Raw genomic sequence first — 15,701 nt, forward strand, 5'->3', positions numbered from 1 at the left:
CAGCAGTGAGTCTGCCACTTCAGTTGTGATTAGCCTTTCAAAATAAGCCTAATTTTCTAGGATACCGGTTTCAAAATCAGATGGATTCAAGGGTAAAATCCTTATCTAGAAAATACTCAAAAGGCAAGTCCATTTTTTTCTGCATCAAGCATGTCAATTCTACTAGAATGTGGTAGCAAACCATCAATTTCACCTCAGCTAAGACTAAAATCAGTAAATTAGAAATGGTTCCTGCAGCTTTAGTAAGATATGTTACTAGATATTGAAAGGCTTAATTCACTAATAGGCAAAAAAACCTTGCGGTTAAGAACATACCTATAGCCAACAGATAGTTCTATCAAACTTTAAACAGCAGGGAAATTGGGCGGCTATAGTGAATGCACCAGGGTAGCAGGAGACCTGACTTCCTCTCTGAGATATTGGATTCTTGCAACCTACACAGCAAGTGGATTGGACTGTGAAAGAGCAACCCAAATGGTGTTTGCATTTTGACAAATTTGTAGGGCAGTCCAATTTCCCTGCTTTTTAATCTGGGAGGTAAGAAATGGGATCCTGTGCAAGTTTGCTGAGAATGGATTGATCATTTGCATGCTTATTGAGTTCAGTGGGATTTACTCCCCTTCAATCATGCCTAGTAGGATAGGTGAAACTGACCACAGGCGGGAGGAGAGGAGGAAATGCAGAGGGGAGGACTGGGAGAGGAGCAGGCAGGAGCGGGAGAGGAGGAGAAGGACATGTTTGATCATTTGCATGTTTATTGAATTCAGTGTGATTTACTCCCGTGCAATCATGCTTAGGATAGGTAAAAGTGACCGGGGGGGAGGGAGGGAGGGCTGGAGTGGGCAGGGGAGGAGAAAGAGGGGAGAGGAGAGGGGAAGGAGGGGAAAAGCAGGTCTGATCATTTCCATGCTTATTGAGTTCAATAGGATTTACTCCTATGCAATCATGGTTAAGATAGGAAAAACTGACCATGGGGGGAGGAGGGGGGAGGGGAAGGAGCATATTGGAGGGGGAGGGGAGGGCAGGTTTGATCATTTGCATGCTTATAGAGATCAATGGCATTTACTTCCATGCAATCATGCTTAAGATAGGTAAAACTGACCATGGTGATGAGGAGGGGGAGGGGGAAGGGGGAGGAGGGGATGGGTAGGGAGGGGCAAAGGAAGAGGGAGGGAAAGGGCAAGAAGGAGGAGAAGGGAGGGTGGGTTTGATCATTTGCATACTTTTTGAGTTCAATGGGATTTATTTCTGTGCAATAATGTTTGAAAATGGAAATGGACTGCCTTCAAGTCAATCCTGACTTATGTTGACCCTATGAATAGGGTTTTCATGGTAAACGGTGTTCAGAGGTGGTTTTACCATTGCCTTCCTCTGAGGCTGAGAGGCAGTGACTGGCCCAAGGTCACCCAGGGAGCTTCATGGCTGTGTGGGGATTCGAATCCTGGTCTCCCAGGTCATAGTTGAACACTGACCTGAGGGAGGAGGAGGGAGGGGAGCAGAGGAGATTGGGTGGGTGGGCACTGGGCAGAGGGGAAGCCCCTTTCCTTTCCAAAAGGAAAACATTGTGAACAATATCATTGCTTTTCAGCCTTTCTCCCACCTTTTTATTCTACAGCAGGCACATGTAGCCTCCCACCCAAATTTAAACCAAATCTGTCCCTGGCCACATCCACACCAGGCCTTTATTTCACTTTGGACAGTCATGGCTTCTCTCAAAGAATCCTGGGAAGTGTAGTTAGTGAAGGATGCTGAGAGTTGCTAGCTAGGCAATGCCCTGTTCCCCTCGCAGACTTCAGTCAGAGTGGCTGACTGTTAAACCACTCTGGCCACTGCAGCTCTGTCAGTGGAATAGGAGTCTCCTCTCAACACCCTTCACAAACTACACTTGCCAGTATTCTCTGAGGGAAGCCAGGACTGTCTCAAGTAAAATTAAAGTCTGGTGTGGGTGTGGCCCCCTGATTAGGCAAGCCCAGCAGCTGTGAGTCTGGCTTTTAGAACACTGACAGTCAGTTCCTACTGAGCATGCCTGGGCTTATCATAGGGTCCCAGCCAAAATTTATTAAATTAATTAAAAATCAGCCAGGCATTTTTTTTAACTTTTAAACTGCAGAAGATGAAGGTCAGAGTACAGGGGAAGGTTTACAGGTACTCTGTAAACATGGCTGATTTTTAATGAATTTCAACAGATTATGAGAACTCTCAGAGAAAAAAGTCCGAAAGGGCTCTGGAGTTTTTCTCTCTCTTTTTACACTTTGAACTGTCTATTCTCTCTGACTGTTTTGTGTATCACCATAAAAACTGAGAGGGTTGTTAAGCATTTCTGAGTTCAGGACTATAAGTTTTGTAAGGTTTTGTTTTGAAATGAGCTTATGGAAAGCATCAGAATGGCATGGGGGGTATTTTCAATTTAACATTGCGGAATGTGCAAAATCCCTGCTGGCTATAGTATACAGCCACTCTAGTGGCTGCATAATTTAATAATAAAATTATGTACACACAATGCTTTGTTGTGTTATACAGCCCATTTATTTATTTACTTACTTATTTATTTATATACCACCCCATAGCCAAAGCTCTTTGGGCAGTTTACAGCATTTACATTTGCCTTCTAAGGCTATTAATAACGAATTTGTCTATCCCACCTTCTATACCAGGGTCACCAACTTTTTTGGACTAGCGGGCACATTTTGATGTTCCACTCACAAAATGGCTGCCATGAGGGGCATGGCATAACACAAAATTCAAGGATGCAGCCATTATTGGTTCTCCTTGGCCCCCACCCAACCACCTCTTATTTATCATTGGAAATCTGCTATGTCGTGCTGTACCTTTGATAGCTGTCTCCACAATCAGGACCAAGAACACTGCTTTCCCCGATGCTGATCTTAAACCAAAGCCTAAGCTGCCATCCTGTCTGCACTGACCTCAGAGCAGAGTTTTTTTTCTTTTTGGTTTTGGCTTTTAAAAAGTGAGGTGCCGGTACTCATACCTTGATAAAAGGGTGGTATCAGCACAAAATGTTTACTATGAGCAGCAAAAAAGAGAGTGCTGGTACCCCATACTGGTGAGTTCCATCACACACAAAAAAGCACAGGCTGGGAGTAAGTCCCATTAAACACAAAGAGACTCAGGACGCATGTATACCCCTGTACTGTAAATACAACTCTAATTGGCTGTTGGAACTGAACTCTTGGTTTAAATAATTATTATTTTATTAAAAGTTTGGGGCGAGCAGTTGGTGAGGGAGAGAAAGAAAGACAGCAGCAGAAGTTAGTAACTGGTTTTTCAGTATGCCACCCTACTGCAAAATGTAAAGCAATGCTTCACTCTCTTTTCAGAGTATATGGTTTGCCTGAGACAAAAAAGTGAAATTGTAGTTAGGAGACATAGTTGGGCAAAACAGAAAATGACAACCGATATATTGAGCTGGTTGCGAAGGCCTACCACCTCGAGTTTGTTAGCGGAATATGTTTCGACACTCCAGAAAACCCTGTTGGATTCAAGCCCCCCCCCTGGAATTCTGGGGTGTGGAGTGGGTTGCCAGTTTCCAATGACCTGTAGTCACAATTCAAGGAACTTGCCCTCCCCCGAAATATTTCCGCGGGCATTCTTGGTTGGGCTTCAACTGTGGAAACTTCTTGTGCCTTTAAAAGAACATAAGAACATAAGAAGAGCCTGCTGGATCAGGCCAGTGGCCCATCTAGTCCAGCATCCTGTTCTCACAGCGGCCAACCAGGTGCCTGGGGGAAGCCCGCAAGTAGGACCCGAGTGCAAGAACACTCTCCCCTCCTGAGGCTTCCGGCAACTGGTTTTCAGAAGCATGCTGCCTCTTACTAGGGTGGCAGAGCACAGCCATCATGGCTAGTAGCCATTGATAGCCCTGTCCTCCATGAATTTGTCTAATCTTCTTTTAAAGCCGTCCAAGCTGGTGGCCATTACTGCATCTTGTGGGAGCAAATTCCATAGTTTAACTATGCGCTGAGTAAAGAAGTACTTCCTTTTGTCTGTCCTGAAGCTTCCAACATTCAGCTTCTTTGAATGTCCACGAGTTCTAGTATTATGAGAGAGGGAGAAGAACTTTTCTCTATCCACCTTCTCAATGCCATGCATAATTTTATACACTTCTATCATGTCTCCTCTGACCCGCCTTTTCTCTAAACTAAAAAGCCCCAAATGCTGCAACCTTTCCTCGTAAGGGAGTCGCTCCATCCCCTTGATCATTCTGGTTGCCCTCTTCTGAACCTTTTCCAACTCTATAATATCCTTTTTGAGATGAGGTGACCAGAACTGTACACAGTATTCCAAATGCGGCCGCACCATAGATTTATACAATGGCATTATGATATCGGCTGTTTTATTTTCAATACCTTTCCTAATTATCACTACGGAACGACAGAAAAGGCTACGGAACGACAGAAATTCAACAGATCTCCCGCATAGGTTTACTACCAGCGGGAAGTGGGGGATGGGCTTGAATTTCAGCCTCTCACACAACCTTTAAGGCACAGGAGCTCCGTCTTTAACCGTAGGTATCCTGTTTTCAGCTTTTGCGAATAGGGTACATGAGAACATGGTACTTTCAAAGCACTGCTGCAAAAAAGTCTTAAAATTCCGCTCCAGCGCCTTTAAAACTTGCCACAGATAAAGCATTTTTTCCTTGTCCCTAGAACGATACTACTGAACTTCTGCTTCTTGTGAAACGTTTAAAACATCAGAAGTTCAGCAAACAAAATGAACCATACTGGGGGAGGGGGGAAGTGTCATCAAGTATTCTTTGTACGTGTGTGTGTGAGCGCGCTCACGGGAAAAAACCGGAAATGTTGGTACCGTATAGAACGGATAAGACTGTAACTCCTTGCAGTCGGAAGTAACTCTATATTTTATATCTATGATCAAATGAATGTATCCGCCCCTGTGTTCGTCACAAGCCTGACTCGTTCGTTCTGCGCGTATGGTCGCGGACGTAATGTCATCCGATAGAGACGTTCGTTAATCTCCCACGTGGAGAGTTTGTGGGGAAACCGTAGAGAGGAGTATGGCGGCGCCTAGTGCAGAAATTGAACCATTGAATGGCCAACTGCCTCCAGAGACTGAACGAGGAGAGGAAGTCCAGCAGCCGGGGAACGGGGAAGGAGTGGTCGCCTTGGTAGGAGCTGGATCACGGAAGCGGCAGGCAGCTTCTTTAGACAAGAAGCGAACGGAAGCGACTGCCCTCCCCAGAGGAAAGCCTAAATCAGGACGTGTGTGGAAAGACATTGGCAAGAAGCGGTGAGAGCTTGCTTTTCCTCTTTAGGTGGCTGGACAGGGCAAGGCATTGCGTCGAGGTGAGGCTGCGAGCAGTGTCATGGAAGGGCTCCGCGTGGAAAAAAGGGGATGGGACGTGATCGGGTTTTGTTGATGTTGGGGGTTTCACACCACTTGGAGAGATAGAAGCATTTTGCATTTGTTAATACTGCTGAATAAATTTTGCCTTGTTTACCTATTTGCTACTTCTGTTACGTTTGCCTAGGGTACAGACTGAGTGTTAAACAAGCCCTGTAGTGTTAATTTTTGTTGTTCTAAATTCTAAATAGATGTAGATCACAGGTGGCTTGCAATATTTAAAGGAACTCTCGCTAATATTTTCCACTTATTAGTCTTTCTGCAGTATCTTTGCTAGTCTGTGGAGAGCCTGACCTGTGAGGTATGCAGCCCAGTCTGATGAATATTTACTTAGAAGTATGCCTCTTTTGAGTTTAGTGGAACTCAGAATTACAGACTTTGTGAAATTATGCTAATGTAAGTGGTTGGTTCTTGGTTGTGATTGGTGATGCCTCTGTTTTTCTCCTCAACAGGTTTTCCCACATGACTCAAGATAAGCCTTTGCGTACCTCATGGGAACGCAAGATGAAGGAACGTCAGGGGAAAAAAATGGTCAAAGATCTTGAACGGCAGTTGGAGGAAGAAAAACAGAAGGAACATGAGGTGAGAGAAATGTGATACAGAGTAGTCTGTTAAATATTGGTTCCCCGGTCTGGGAATGAGGTAAACAACCTGTTCTGAGTAGGGTTGTACTCGTCTTGAAGGAACAGGTGTGTAGTTTGTGGATGCTCCTAGATTCATCTTTGTCACTGGAGTGCTTTTCACCATCTCTGTCTTGTTCACCAGGTACTGCTATTCCTAGCCTTTCCATAGTAATCCACGCTCTGATAACCTCTTGTTGGATTACAGTAATGTGCTGTATGTGGTGCTGCCCTCGAAGACAACACAGAAGCTCCAGTTAGCACAAAATGCAACAGTCAGATTATTAAGTGCAGCGGCTAGCCAGAGCAATATATTGCCATTTCCGAAGGAATTACACTGGCTGCCAATACGTTTCTGGTCTGAATTCAAGGTTTTATTAATGACTTATCAAGGTGGGGATCTAAATACTTGAAGGAGTGCCTCCTCCAATATTGTCCTGCCCAGAGATTAAGAGGAAGGCCAAACAAGAGATGGTTTGATTCCATAAAGGAAGCCACAGACCTGAACTTACAAGATCTGAACAGGGTGGTTCATGACAGATGCTCTTGGAGGTCACTGAGTCATAGGGTCGCCATAAGTCGTAGTCGACTTGGAGGCAGTCCAGAGCTTGGAAAAGTTACTTTTTTTGAACTACAGCTCCCATCAGCCCAATCCAGTGGCCATGCTGGCTGGGGCTGATGGGAGTTGTAGTTCAAAAAAGTAACTTTTCCAAGCTCTGGGAGGCACATAACAACAACAACAAAGGGAGGCCCTTTTGAGTGCTTCCTTTCAGGGACTATCTATTATGCAATAATATTATTTAATTAATTAATTAATTAATTAATTTGTATCCCCCCTTTCCTCCCAGCAGGAGCCCAGGGTGTCAAACAAAGCACTAAAAAACTTTAAAACATCATAAAAACAGATCTTAAAATACATTAAAACAAAACAGCATTAAAAAATTTTAAAAAAACAACCTTAAAAAAGGGTTAAAAACATTATTAAAAAAATATTAAACAATTCTGACACAGATGCAGACTGGGATAGGTTTCAACTTAAAAGGCTTGTTGAAAGAGGAAAGTCTTCAAAAGGTGCCGAAAAGATAGCAGAGATGGCTCCTGCCTAAGGGAATTCCATGGGGTAGGTGCCGCCACACTAAAGGTCCGTTTCCTATATTGTGCAGAACGAACCTCCTGAAAAGATGGTATCTGCAGGAGCCCCTCACCTGCAGAGCGCAATGATCGACTGGGCATATAAGGGGTAAGATGGTATTTCAGGTATCCTGGTCCTGAGCTGTATAGGGTTTTGTATGCCAAAACTAGAACCTTGAACTTGGCCCGGTAGCAAATGGGCAGCCAGTGCAATTCTTTCAGCAGCGGGGTGACATGTTGGTGATACCCTGCTCCAGTGAGCAATCTCGCCGCCGCATTTTGCACCAGCTGCAGCTTCCGGACCAACCTCAAGGGCAGCCCCACATAGAGCACATTACAGTAATCCAGCCTAGAGGTTACCAGTGCGTGGACAAGAGTGGTCAGGCTATCCTGGTCCAGAAATGGCCACAGCTGTGTCACCAGCCAAAGCTGGTAAAAGGCACTCCTAATATATTAGAGAGTCTTCTCTGTTGTGGCACACCCCAGTTGTGGAATGCTGTCCCCTGTGACATACAGCTAGTGCTGACTTTTTTTTCAGTGCCAGGTTAAAATATGGTTGGTTGCTGAACCTTTGGGAAATAGTTAATGTATAAAGGTAAAGGTGTCCCCGCACTTATAGTGCGAGTCGTTTCCGACTCTTAGGGTGACGACTTGCGACGTTTACTAGGCAGACCGTATATATGGGGTGGGATTGCCAGTTCCTTCCCTGGCCTTTCTTTACCCCCCAGTATGTGCCGGGTACTCATTTTACCGACCACGGATGGATGGAAGGCTGAGTGGACCTCGACCCCTTTTAACGGAGATTCAACTTCCTCCTTCCATTGGAATCGAACTCCGGCCGTGAGCAGAGCTTCGGCTGCGTTACCGCCGCTTACCACTCTGCGCCACGGAGGATCTTAGTTAATGTATAGCTGGGCTTTTTATATTTTTTTTTTTTCAATAATTTTTATTCAGATTTTCATAAAACATACAAGACAAAATCATAAAACATTCAAAGACAAAAAACAAAATCAAAAATAGTTAAACAAAAAGAAAAAAAGAAAAAAAAAACAAAAATAAAAAATAAAGAGTAAAATATTGACTTCCCATTTGTCAAAGATCAAATCAGTTATAAGTCTATAATATATAACAATCCTGTCTCTTAAGTCATATTATAAAATCACTTTCCTCCAGTAGTTATCTTACTTAATCATCAAATCTCATAAACATTACTTTATTCTTTCCACAAAAAGTCAAAGAGAGGTTTCAATTCTTTAAGAAATATATCTATCAATTTTTTTTTCCAGATAAGCATATCGATTAATCCATCTCATTACTAATTATGATAATCTTATTGTCATAACCATAGTCAAAATAAACATTTCAATTAATCCATCACATCAGAATCTGTTAGGTTCAATAATTTCAGTAGCCATTGTTCTATTATCTCTATTAGTTCCATTTTCCATCTTCCATCTTCAGTAGTCTTGTTAAGTCCAGTAATTTCAATATCCAATCTTCCATTATCAGTATTCCATAATAATCTTGCTGTCAAAGCCATAGTCATATAGTAAGAGTCTGATGGGAATTACCTCTATCCCAAATATTTTCTTGCCATCCATTCTGAATAGGTTGCTGAAATACTGCTGTAAAATCATATCTCTGTTCTTTTTTTCAAAATACACTGGGTCATCTCTTAAAAGTTTTTCCATTGTCACATGGCTGCAGTTAATTCCATAGATTTTCTCTATATTGGGCTCCATCACATCATTCCAGTCCAGAAGATTATCCATGCCATTGATAACTTTATCTCTAGAATCTTCATTCATTTCTTCAGAGATAACATTGAGTTCCAAACAATAGATTTTATTTCTAAAGTCCATAGACTCCAAATCTTGTTCCTGTTCCACGTTGGTTCCAATCTCCGGGATCTCCTCTCTCACAGGGACCCCTATTCCAGTCTCCAGGGTCTCCTCTCTCACAGGGACCCCTGTTCCAATCTCCGGGGTCTCCTCTCTCACAGGGACCCCTTCCAGGGTCACCTCTCTCACAGGGACCCTTATATCTTTAATCTCCTGCTTCATTTTACTCAATTCAGTTTTCGTTATCTCAATCTCATCCATTATTTTCTGAAACATAGTTATTTCCAGATTTTCAGCCACTTTCTTAATTGCCATTTTAAAAGAAAAATATAGGAAAACCACTTCTTATTTCAGCAACAATTGGGTTAATACTCCAAACTTGGTGACATCACAGTATAAACAGAGCAGACAGCCTTATCTCTCCAATAGTTAAGTAAACAAAATGCAGTTCCCAGGATCGAAACAATTAATGGCAATCGTCAAGAAACAGATTCGTCAAAATAAAATAGACCAAAAAGAGAGTAGTCTCAAAACAGTATAATATTTTTCAAAATAAAAATCTGGAATAGAAATCCCTCTTCTGTGTATATCTTTAGAATGCAAATCCAGGACAGCTTTTTGCAACAAAAACAGAGATAAGCTATTAATTAGTGCGTAGCAGAGAGAAGTTATGGCTCCCCAGTGAGATGTCAAAAACTGATCAATCTGGCAAATCTCTTTTAAACAGCAACAATTTAAGTCAAGTAAAAGAAAAATATAGAAAGAAGGGTGCTTGCCTGTTAGTGCGTTCTCTCTTAGAAGATAAGATGAACGTTCGCTTTAACAGATAGAGCTTGCTGTTGAAAATCCGTCCCACCTTCGTCGGCTGGACCTCGTCCCATAAATTAATGAGATCTGGTCGTCCCAACAAAAATAGGCTTTGAGGTTAATCTCTTCGTTTCTCCCTACCCGGGAGAAGTTTAATCAGTCAAAAAAAAAAAGAAAAAACTGACTGATATATCTGAATAAGCTTCTTTTGAGGCAGGAGCCCGTCTCAAAAGCAGGCACAGGCTAAGTCACCCTTCCCGGAAGTCGCTATAGCTGGGCTTTTTATAGAGGGCCTCTGTAGTTTTAAGCAGACTTGTTCTTTTACCTGCTCTTAAGTTTGATATTATATACTTGTTGTTTTATAAGTTTTAGTGTATTCCGCTCTAAGATCATATAATAAAGAGTGGGATGGAAATATTTCAAATAAACTATAGTTATATCAGTATAGGAAATGTTAAAACACTCAACTGAGAGCTACTGACAACTGGAGTTATACCAGTGCGAATGATGAAACTAAAATAGGTTGGTAAGCTTTGAATTAAATTATCATTCCGCCTATTTTTCCCCATACTAAAATTCTGAGATGCAATTTGTGTATAGGGGGCTTCCCTAAATCTGGAATATCACTTCATTTCTCATCTCAAGAGTCCAGAAGTGGATATAGCATGTTTGTAGTTAGGCTGGCCAGCCTTTCTGTTCTCAGGATTAACATTCTTTGTCTTACTAATTCCTTTTTTTTAAAAGTATGGCATGATACCATCTTCTGCCACTCATGTTCTTCCTATAACTTAGCATTTATTTCTGGGTTGTATCCAATTCCAATCCTACTCAGAGTACACTCAATGAAATGAGTATATATGACTAATTTGGGTCCATTAATTTCGGTGAGTCTACTCTGAGTAGGACTGGCATTGGATACCACCCTTTCTGTCCAACAGGTGCCCTGATCTAATTTTGCTATGGTTGTAAAATAGGATGTATGACCAGTTTTCCTGTCTGCTCTTCAGGAGAAAAAACAGCGTAGGGAGGAAAACTTAAAAAGACGGCAGGAGAATGAGCGGAAAGCAGAGATAGTGCAAGTGGTAAGTCTTGGCTTTACATTCTTAATTTTTTTCTGGAGAAGGAAACTTGTGTCTTTCCTTGCGTGAGGCAGAAGAAAAGCACAGCTGAGGTAAGACAGATCAGCTTTGCTCTGTGTTGCACTTAGCTTGATAGAAATGTTCTGTAATGTTATTAGCCCAGGAATAACATGTAGTAATTACACCGTGGTCTCTAGTTGCCAGTAATTAAGGAGGAGTATTTGGGGGAGATGGGGTGGGCCATATTAATATGCAAAGTTTATCTGAACCCTGCCTTGCCCTAGGTTGAGCTTGTTTAGGCTGACATGCCAGTTTTGCATATAATTCTGCCTAAATTGGGTCCCTTGCATCTCTACCACTAAGACTCTTGTTTTTATTTTCAGTGAGGTGCGAGAGACGTATGCTAAAAATCAGGTTTTGAGTTATTGATTCAGGAGCCTGAAGCTTGTCTTTGTGGCGATATGATGGATAATGGAGAGCCTGCTTATCTCTCCTTTCAGTGACTGTGTCTGCCACTTATTGTGACAAGAGTGCCACAGGCCATTGGACCAGCCCCTTGTTTTCTGTGGCCTGTTTGGGTGTCACTCTTGGAGATGTTAGCATGCATTTGATACTGGACCAGCCCTTACTTTTCATTACTGTGGCTCCAAGCCAAGTATTCTAGAAAGTGAAAATCAGATTCTTAAATTGCCCCAACGGGCAAGGAGGAGGCGAGTAGGCAGGACTCAAGAGGCAAACATTTGTTTGGAATTATTGTTTTCAATATAACATCAGAAGACCAGTGAATGCATTTTAGTTTATGTATAATGTGCTGTTGATTTCTCCTTGATATTATATTCATATCTTTCATAAACTGATCAGAGCAGAGAGAAATAAGGAACAGTATACACAAATAATGATTACATGGAAAACAAAATAGAATATGAACACATACCTTAATTTTAAAACTTAGAAGAGCAATATGAAAGATTTAAATTAACTACAACATAACCTTTGCTGAATCCTATACTGGCCCTCCTAAACTGCAGTAGCCCTCTAGTTAATGCCTACTACATTGTCACACCTACATGGCCATTCAGATTAAATGAAGAACATGGCTACCAATCCACAGTGAAATTTCAGGAAACAGGCTCATCTGGTCTTAGATGCATGTTACTAGTAATCATTCTGGGATCCAGGAAAAATCCAAACAAAAAATTAGTTCAGGTAAAAATTAAAGAAAAATGTTTAAAATTGGAGGAGCGGAGTAAAATAATCAGAGCTGTACAAAAGGTATGTGGAAAAACTCAGCACAGTGTATAATTATTACAAGCAGCAAGAATGAAATTGAAAAATGATTTGTTTTTTTCTGTGTGTTCCAGAGAAGACACAAGTTATAGCACAAAAAGACATCAGGAAATAGTTGCTTGTATAGGAAAAAAATGAAGCTTGAGTGTAGGAAAAAAATGACGTCTCAGAGAAGAGACCGCAACTTCTCTCTGTTCTCCAAATCCCAAAAACCTTGTCCTGCTACTGATTAGTTCCTTTTTAATCCCCCCCCCCCGCTTACTACGGTACTAAACTGTACTCTGTGTTGGTATATGAGAGGTCACAAGACAAATACCTGCAGCAACAGCTTTCCATAGTTTTAGGGGTTGATGTGATCCCAAGCCTTAACGGGATATAGGGAGTCTCATGAAGATCACTCAGAGCTTGCTAACGAGCTTTGTGCCTTCTTCACCCTGGTACATGATCTCAGCAGAACTTGCCCACCTTCTGTTCTCATGTTCCAGCATGGGGCCTGGGCAGACAGAGACACTTCTGCCCTTAAAGCAGACATTTAGACTTGCTTGAACCTTGAGCCAGAGTTCTCTTGAGCAAAGTTTGTTTCCATTCCATAACTTCTAGAGTGATCACCTTAGCCATGCACACAGATTCACCCCCCAAATTGAGCTCAGTAACAGAAAGCCCCATGTCTTAATCTGCTGGCTAATGGTTTGCTCTCAAAAGTAGTGAGTACCAGAAGAAGGGCAATTAGGACAGCATAGCACCAGCCTTGTAATATAGGAAGCCAGAGTGTGAGTGGGACTGTGCCAAACACTACCCTACAAGTTCTTACAGATCAGCCCTTGCATGTGATAATACAATGGCAATGCACTATAATATATTGGATAAGTGTCTAGCCCTGAGTAGTTTCTAAGTCCTATGTAGCATGGAGATATGTTGGTGTCACATGGCAATATGGGTGGGACTATAGCCAAGCTGATACCATGTGAATTTGGCTGAAAGTCTCCTATCATCCTTCTTAGTGATTGGTGCCTGTGATGTCCCTGTATATATATAATACTGTAAATATGATAAGAGCGGGTTTATTACAGTATATGTGGTAAGTAGACTGAATGAGAGGGGGGAGTACATGGGTTGGAATGTTGGAGAATGTTGTATGATGATTGGCTGAGCGTTTGAGTGTCTGAGGGTATAAATGAGAGGATGACAGTTGAGAGGGGTTCGGTGGTTCTGAGGGTTTTGGAGGGTCGGTTGGTTTTTGGTTGGTTTTGGTGAGGGTTGGTGGGTGGATTGGATTAGGCGGGTATTGAGGCAGGTTATTTATGACTAAGAAATATAAAGAGTAACGCATCTTATGAAACTACACGCTTGTTGACCAAACCTTTAAGTAATCTTGGTATTCCCTGTGTATATAAATAAATAGTTCTTGGTTTACCAAAACGCCTGATCCTTGGCTGGGTTTTCACAGACCAGAAGCATGGGCAGGGCATATACCAAGGTTGGGAAACAGTATCAATGGTGGCAGCGGTGAAGAGATAGTGTAACATCATCAGGTATCCAGAGCAACCCAGGGCTGTAATCTTTATAGGCACAAAGATACAGGGGGGTTGAGCCCCTAAGTGCACCCAGACACAACGTAGCAATAAGCCAGGAGGAGACGAAGGCACAGTCTCAAGGCAATATTGTTTACAGGGAGTGTCTGGTGGTGCTGCCTAGCGGGGGGATCTTAAGAGATCTTTGCTAGAGCCGGTGAGAGAACCGTTAAGAGACCAGGACCTTGAGGTGGGACTGTGACAAGGCGATGACCATGGGAGGGGTCCTGACAGTGCCCCTTACATAAAGCAGAGCCAAAATCTTGCAAGAATAGAATCTAAACCTGGGGCAATCAATGTGATGCCTTCTGGTTGTTGCTGAACTGCAACTCCCATCAAGCCTGGCGATGTTGTTGGCCTTGCTGGTTGGGGCTGGTGGGATTTGCAGTCCAGTAACATGTGGAGAGTACCATGTTGGCTGTCCTTGGTCTTTGTTTTGATATAGTTATCTTCCAAAGTGTGTGAGTGTTTCATTTTTCTGTAGAAAAGCTCTGTGTCTTTTTTTTAATGGTTCTGTTGCTAGAAGTATTTCAAGCTAAAATTGATAAAAGTTCTGGAGGATTTCCAGAGCTTCTAAAAGCAGGGGTGCAAAAAAGTAGTTTTAGAACCTCTGGGTGATTTGAAGTACATCTGCAAGGATTGCTGATTGCCAATTGTTTAAAGGTATCAAAAATATGACTCCTCTACCCTACATTATGCTGCTGAAATGAAGAAAGTGCTGGGGGAGGGGTGGATTTTTGTGTCGAAGGACTGTGAACGCACGTCCGTTCTGGTACTCAAAACAAAATTCCTAGGCTCAGAATTTTTAAATTCTAAGTGTATTCTATCCTTTGCGCTTGATTCCGGTTGGTGGGTCTCAAGTTCCAGTAAAAGCCAAAATACATCCTGCAAGCCTAAATTCTTGTTCACCCCACGTCTAAAGCCTCTGTTGTGGAGGAGGTGACTTGCTTTTTCTCTGAGGGCTCTTACGTTCACATGCACAAAAGAGATGATACCGTTTGTCTTTTCCTCCAGATTCGGAATCCGCTAAAACTGAAGCGAACAAAAAAGAAGCAGTTGCGCCGTATTGAGAAGCGGGACACACTAGCACTACTGCAGAAGCACCAGGCACAGCGCAAATCAGCCAAGGAATAAGGAGGGGATGATCTCCCTCACTCTGAGTTCTTGCTCATTGAAAATGACTTCTTGAGATTTGCAAGACAAGATGCTGTCCTCACTGCACTAGGAAGCTTGGATATGCTGCTAGTTTTCTACCTGGCTTCTCTTGCCACTGAAGATCAGATTTTTTCCCCAGCAAAGTCAGCATTGTATCCAAATGCCCCTTGGCTGAAGCCTCCCTTTGTTTTTCTCTGGTGATGGCAACGCAGGATGCTGCAGACTGAACTGCTGAGACTTCTTTTCACAATAACTTTCCTCCAGGACAGCAAAAGATCAAACTAAAGAGTTTTGAAGATGTGCAACTTCCAGATTGCAGGGTTATATGTGAAAGATCATACGTAATCTGGGTGGGTTCTTTATTGAGATATGAATGGAATAGGGCTGTCACCTGGGTCTGAAGTAATTAAAATCATTACTTGAGCTGTGTTAGAAATTGAATTTAGCACCCGTGTGAACTTTTAACTATGTGATGTCAGGCAACTAATGTCTGGGATCTGATTATTAGGGTTGGTACTGATCAAAGCAGATGCCCTGACTGACTGTTGAAACTTTAAAAGACTCTGTATTTATAGAAAATAAAAGGAGGCTTGCCTTGCTTGGAAGCTCTTAGCCTGACATTTTCATTAACACCAGCAGACATTCCAAAAAAAACTACTTTATTTCTATCTTGCTACATTTCTATTTCAACTTTCCTTCAAGCAGCTCAAGGTGGCTTACACTGAACTTTTATCCTCACAGCACCATATTGGACAGCCAAGAGAGTGGCTGTATACTAGAGCCAGCATGGATTTTTTGCATTCCACTATGTGAAATTGGAAATACCCA

At 42.3% G+C, this 15,701-nt stretch overlaps 1 protein-coding gene across 2 annotated transcripts; it reads left to right on the forward strand.

The window, feature by feature from the left end:
• The first annotated feature begins 4,884 nt into the window (after positions 1–4,884).
• Positions 4,885–15,478, forward strand: CCDC86 (coiled-coil domain containing 86). Of its 2 annotated transcripts, none has more exons than XM_061613053.1 (4): positions 4,885–5,268; positions 5,835–5,964; positions 10,789–10,863; positions 14,733–15,478. In XM_061613053.1, exons 1-4 carry the CDS (start codon positions 5,036–5,038, stop codon positions 14,850–14,852), a joined length of 558 nt encoding a protein of 185 aa, XP_061469037.1. In that variant the 5' UTR covers positions 4,885–5,035; the 3' UTR covers positions 14,853–15,478. The 2 variants fall into 2 exon arrangements, with proteins under 2 accessions (XP_061469037.1, XP_061469039.1); XM_061613055.1 differs by having other exon boundaries at positions 5,249–5,324.
• Positions 15,479–15,701: the final 223 nt, after the last annotated feature.

Source organism: Rhineura floridana, chromosome 2 (assembly GCF_030035675.1).
Source record: "Rhineura floridana isolate rRhiFlo1 chromosome 2, rRhiFlo1.hap2, whole genome shotgun sequence".
In the NCBI taxonomy this organism is placed as follows: domain Eukaryota; kingdom Metazoa; phylum Chordata; class Lepidosauria; order Squamata; family Rhineuridae; genus Rhineura; species Rhineura floridana.

Bases quoted from the DNA above. Each gene is read 5' to 3' on its own strand.
- CCDC86 (XM_061613053.1), top strand. From the start codon at position 5,036: ATGGCGGCGCCTAGTGCAGAAATTGAACCATTGAATGGCCAACTGCCT. The intron at 5,269-5,834 runs GTGAGAGCTTGC...TCTCCTCAACAG, and splicing joins AAAGACATTGGCAAGAAGCG to GTTTTCCCACATGACTCAAG. The intron at 5,965-10,788 runs GTGAGAGAAATG...TCTGCTCTTCAG, and splicing joins AAAAACAGAAGGAACATGAG to GAGAAAAAACAGCGTAGGGA.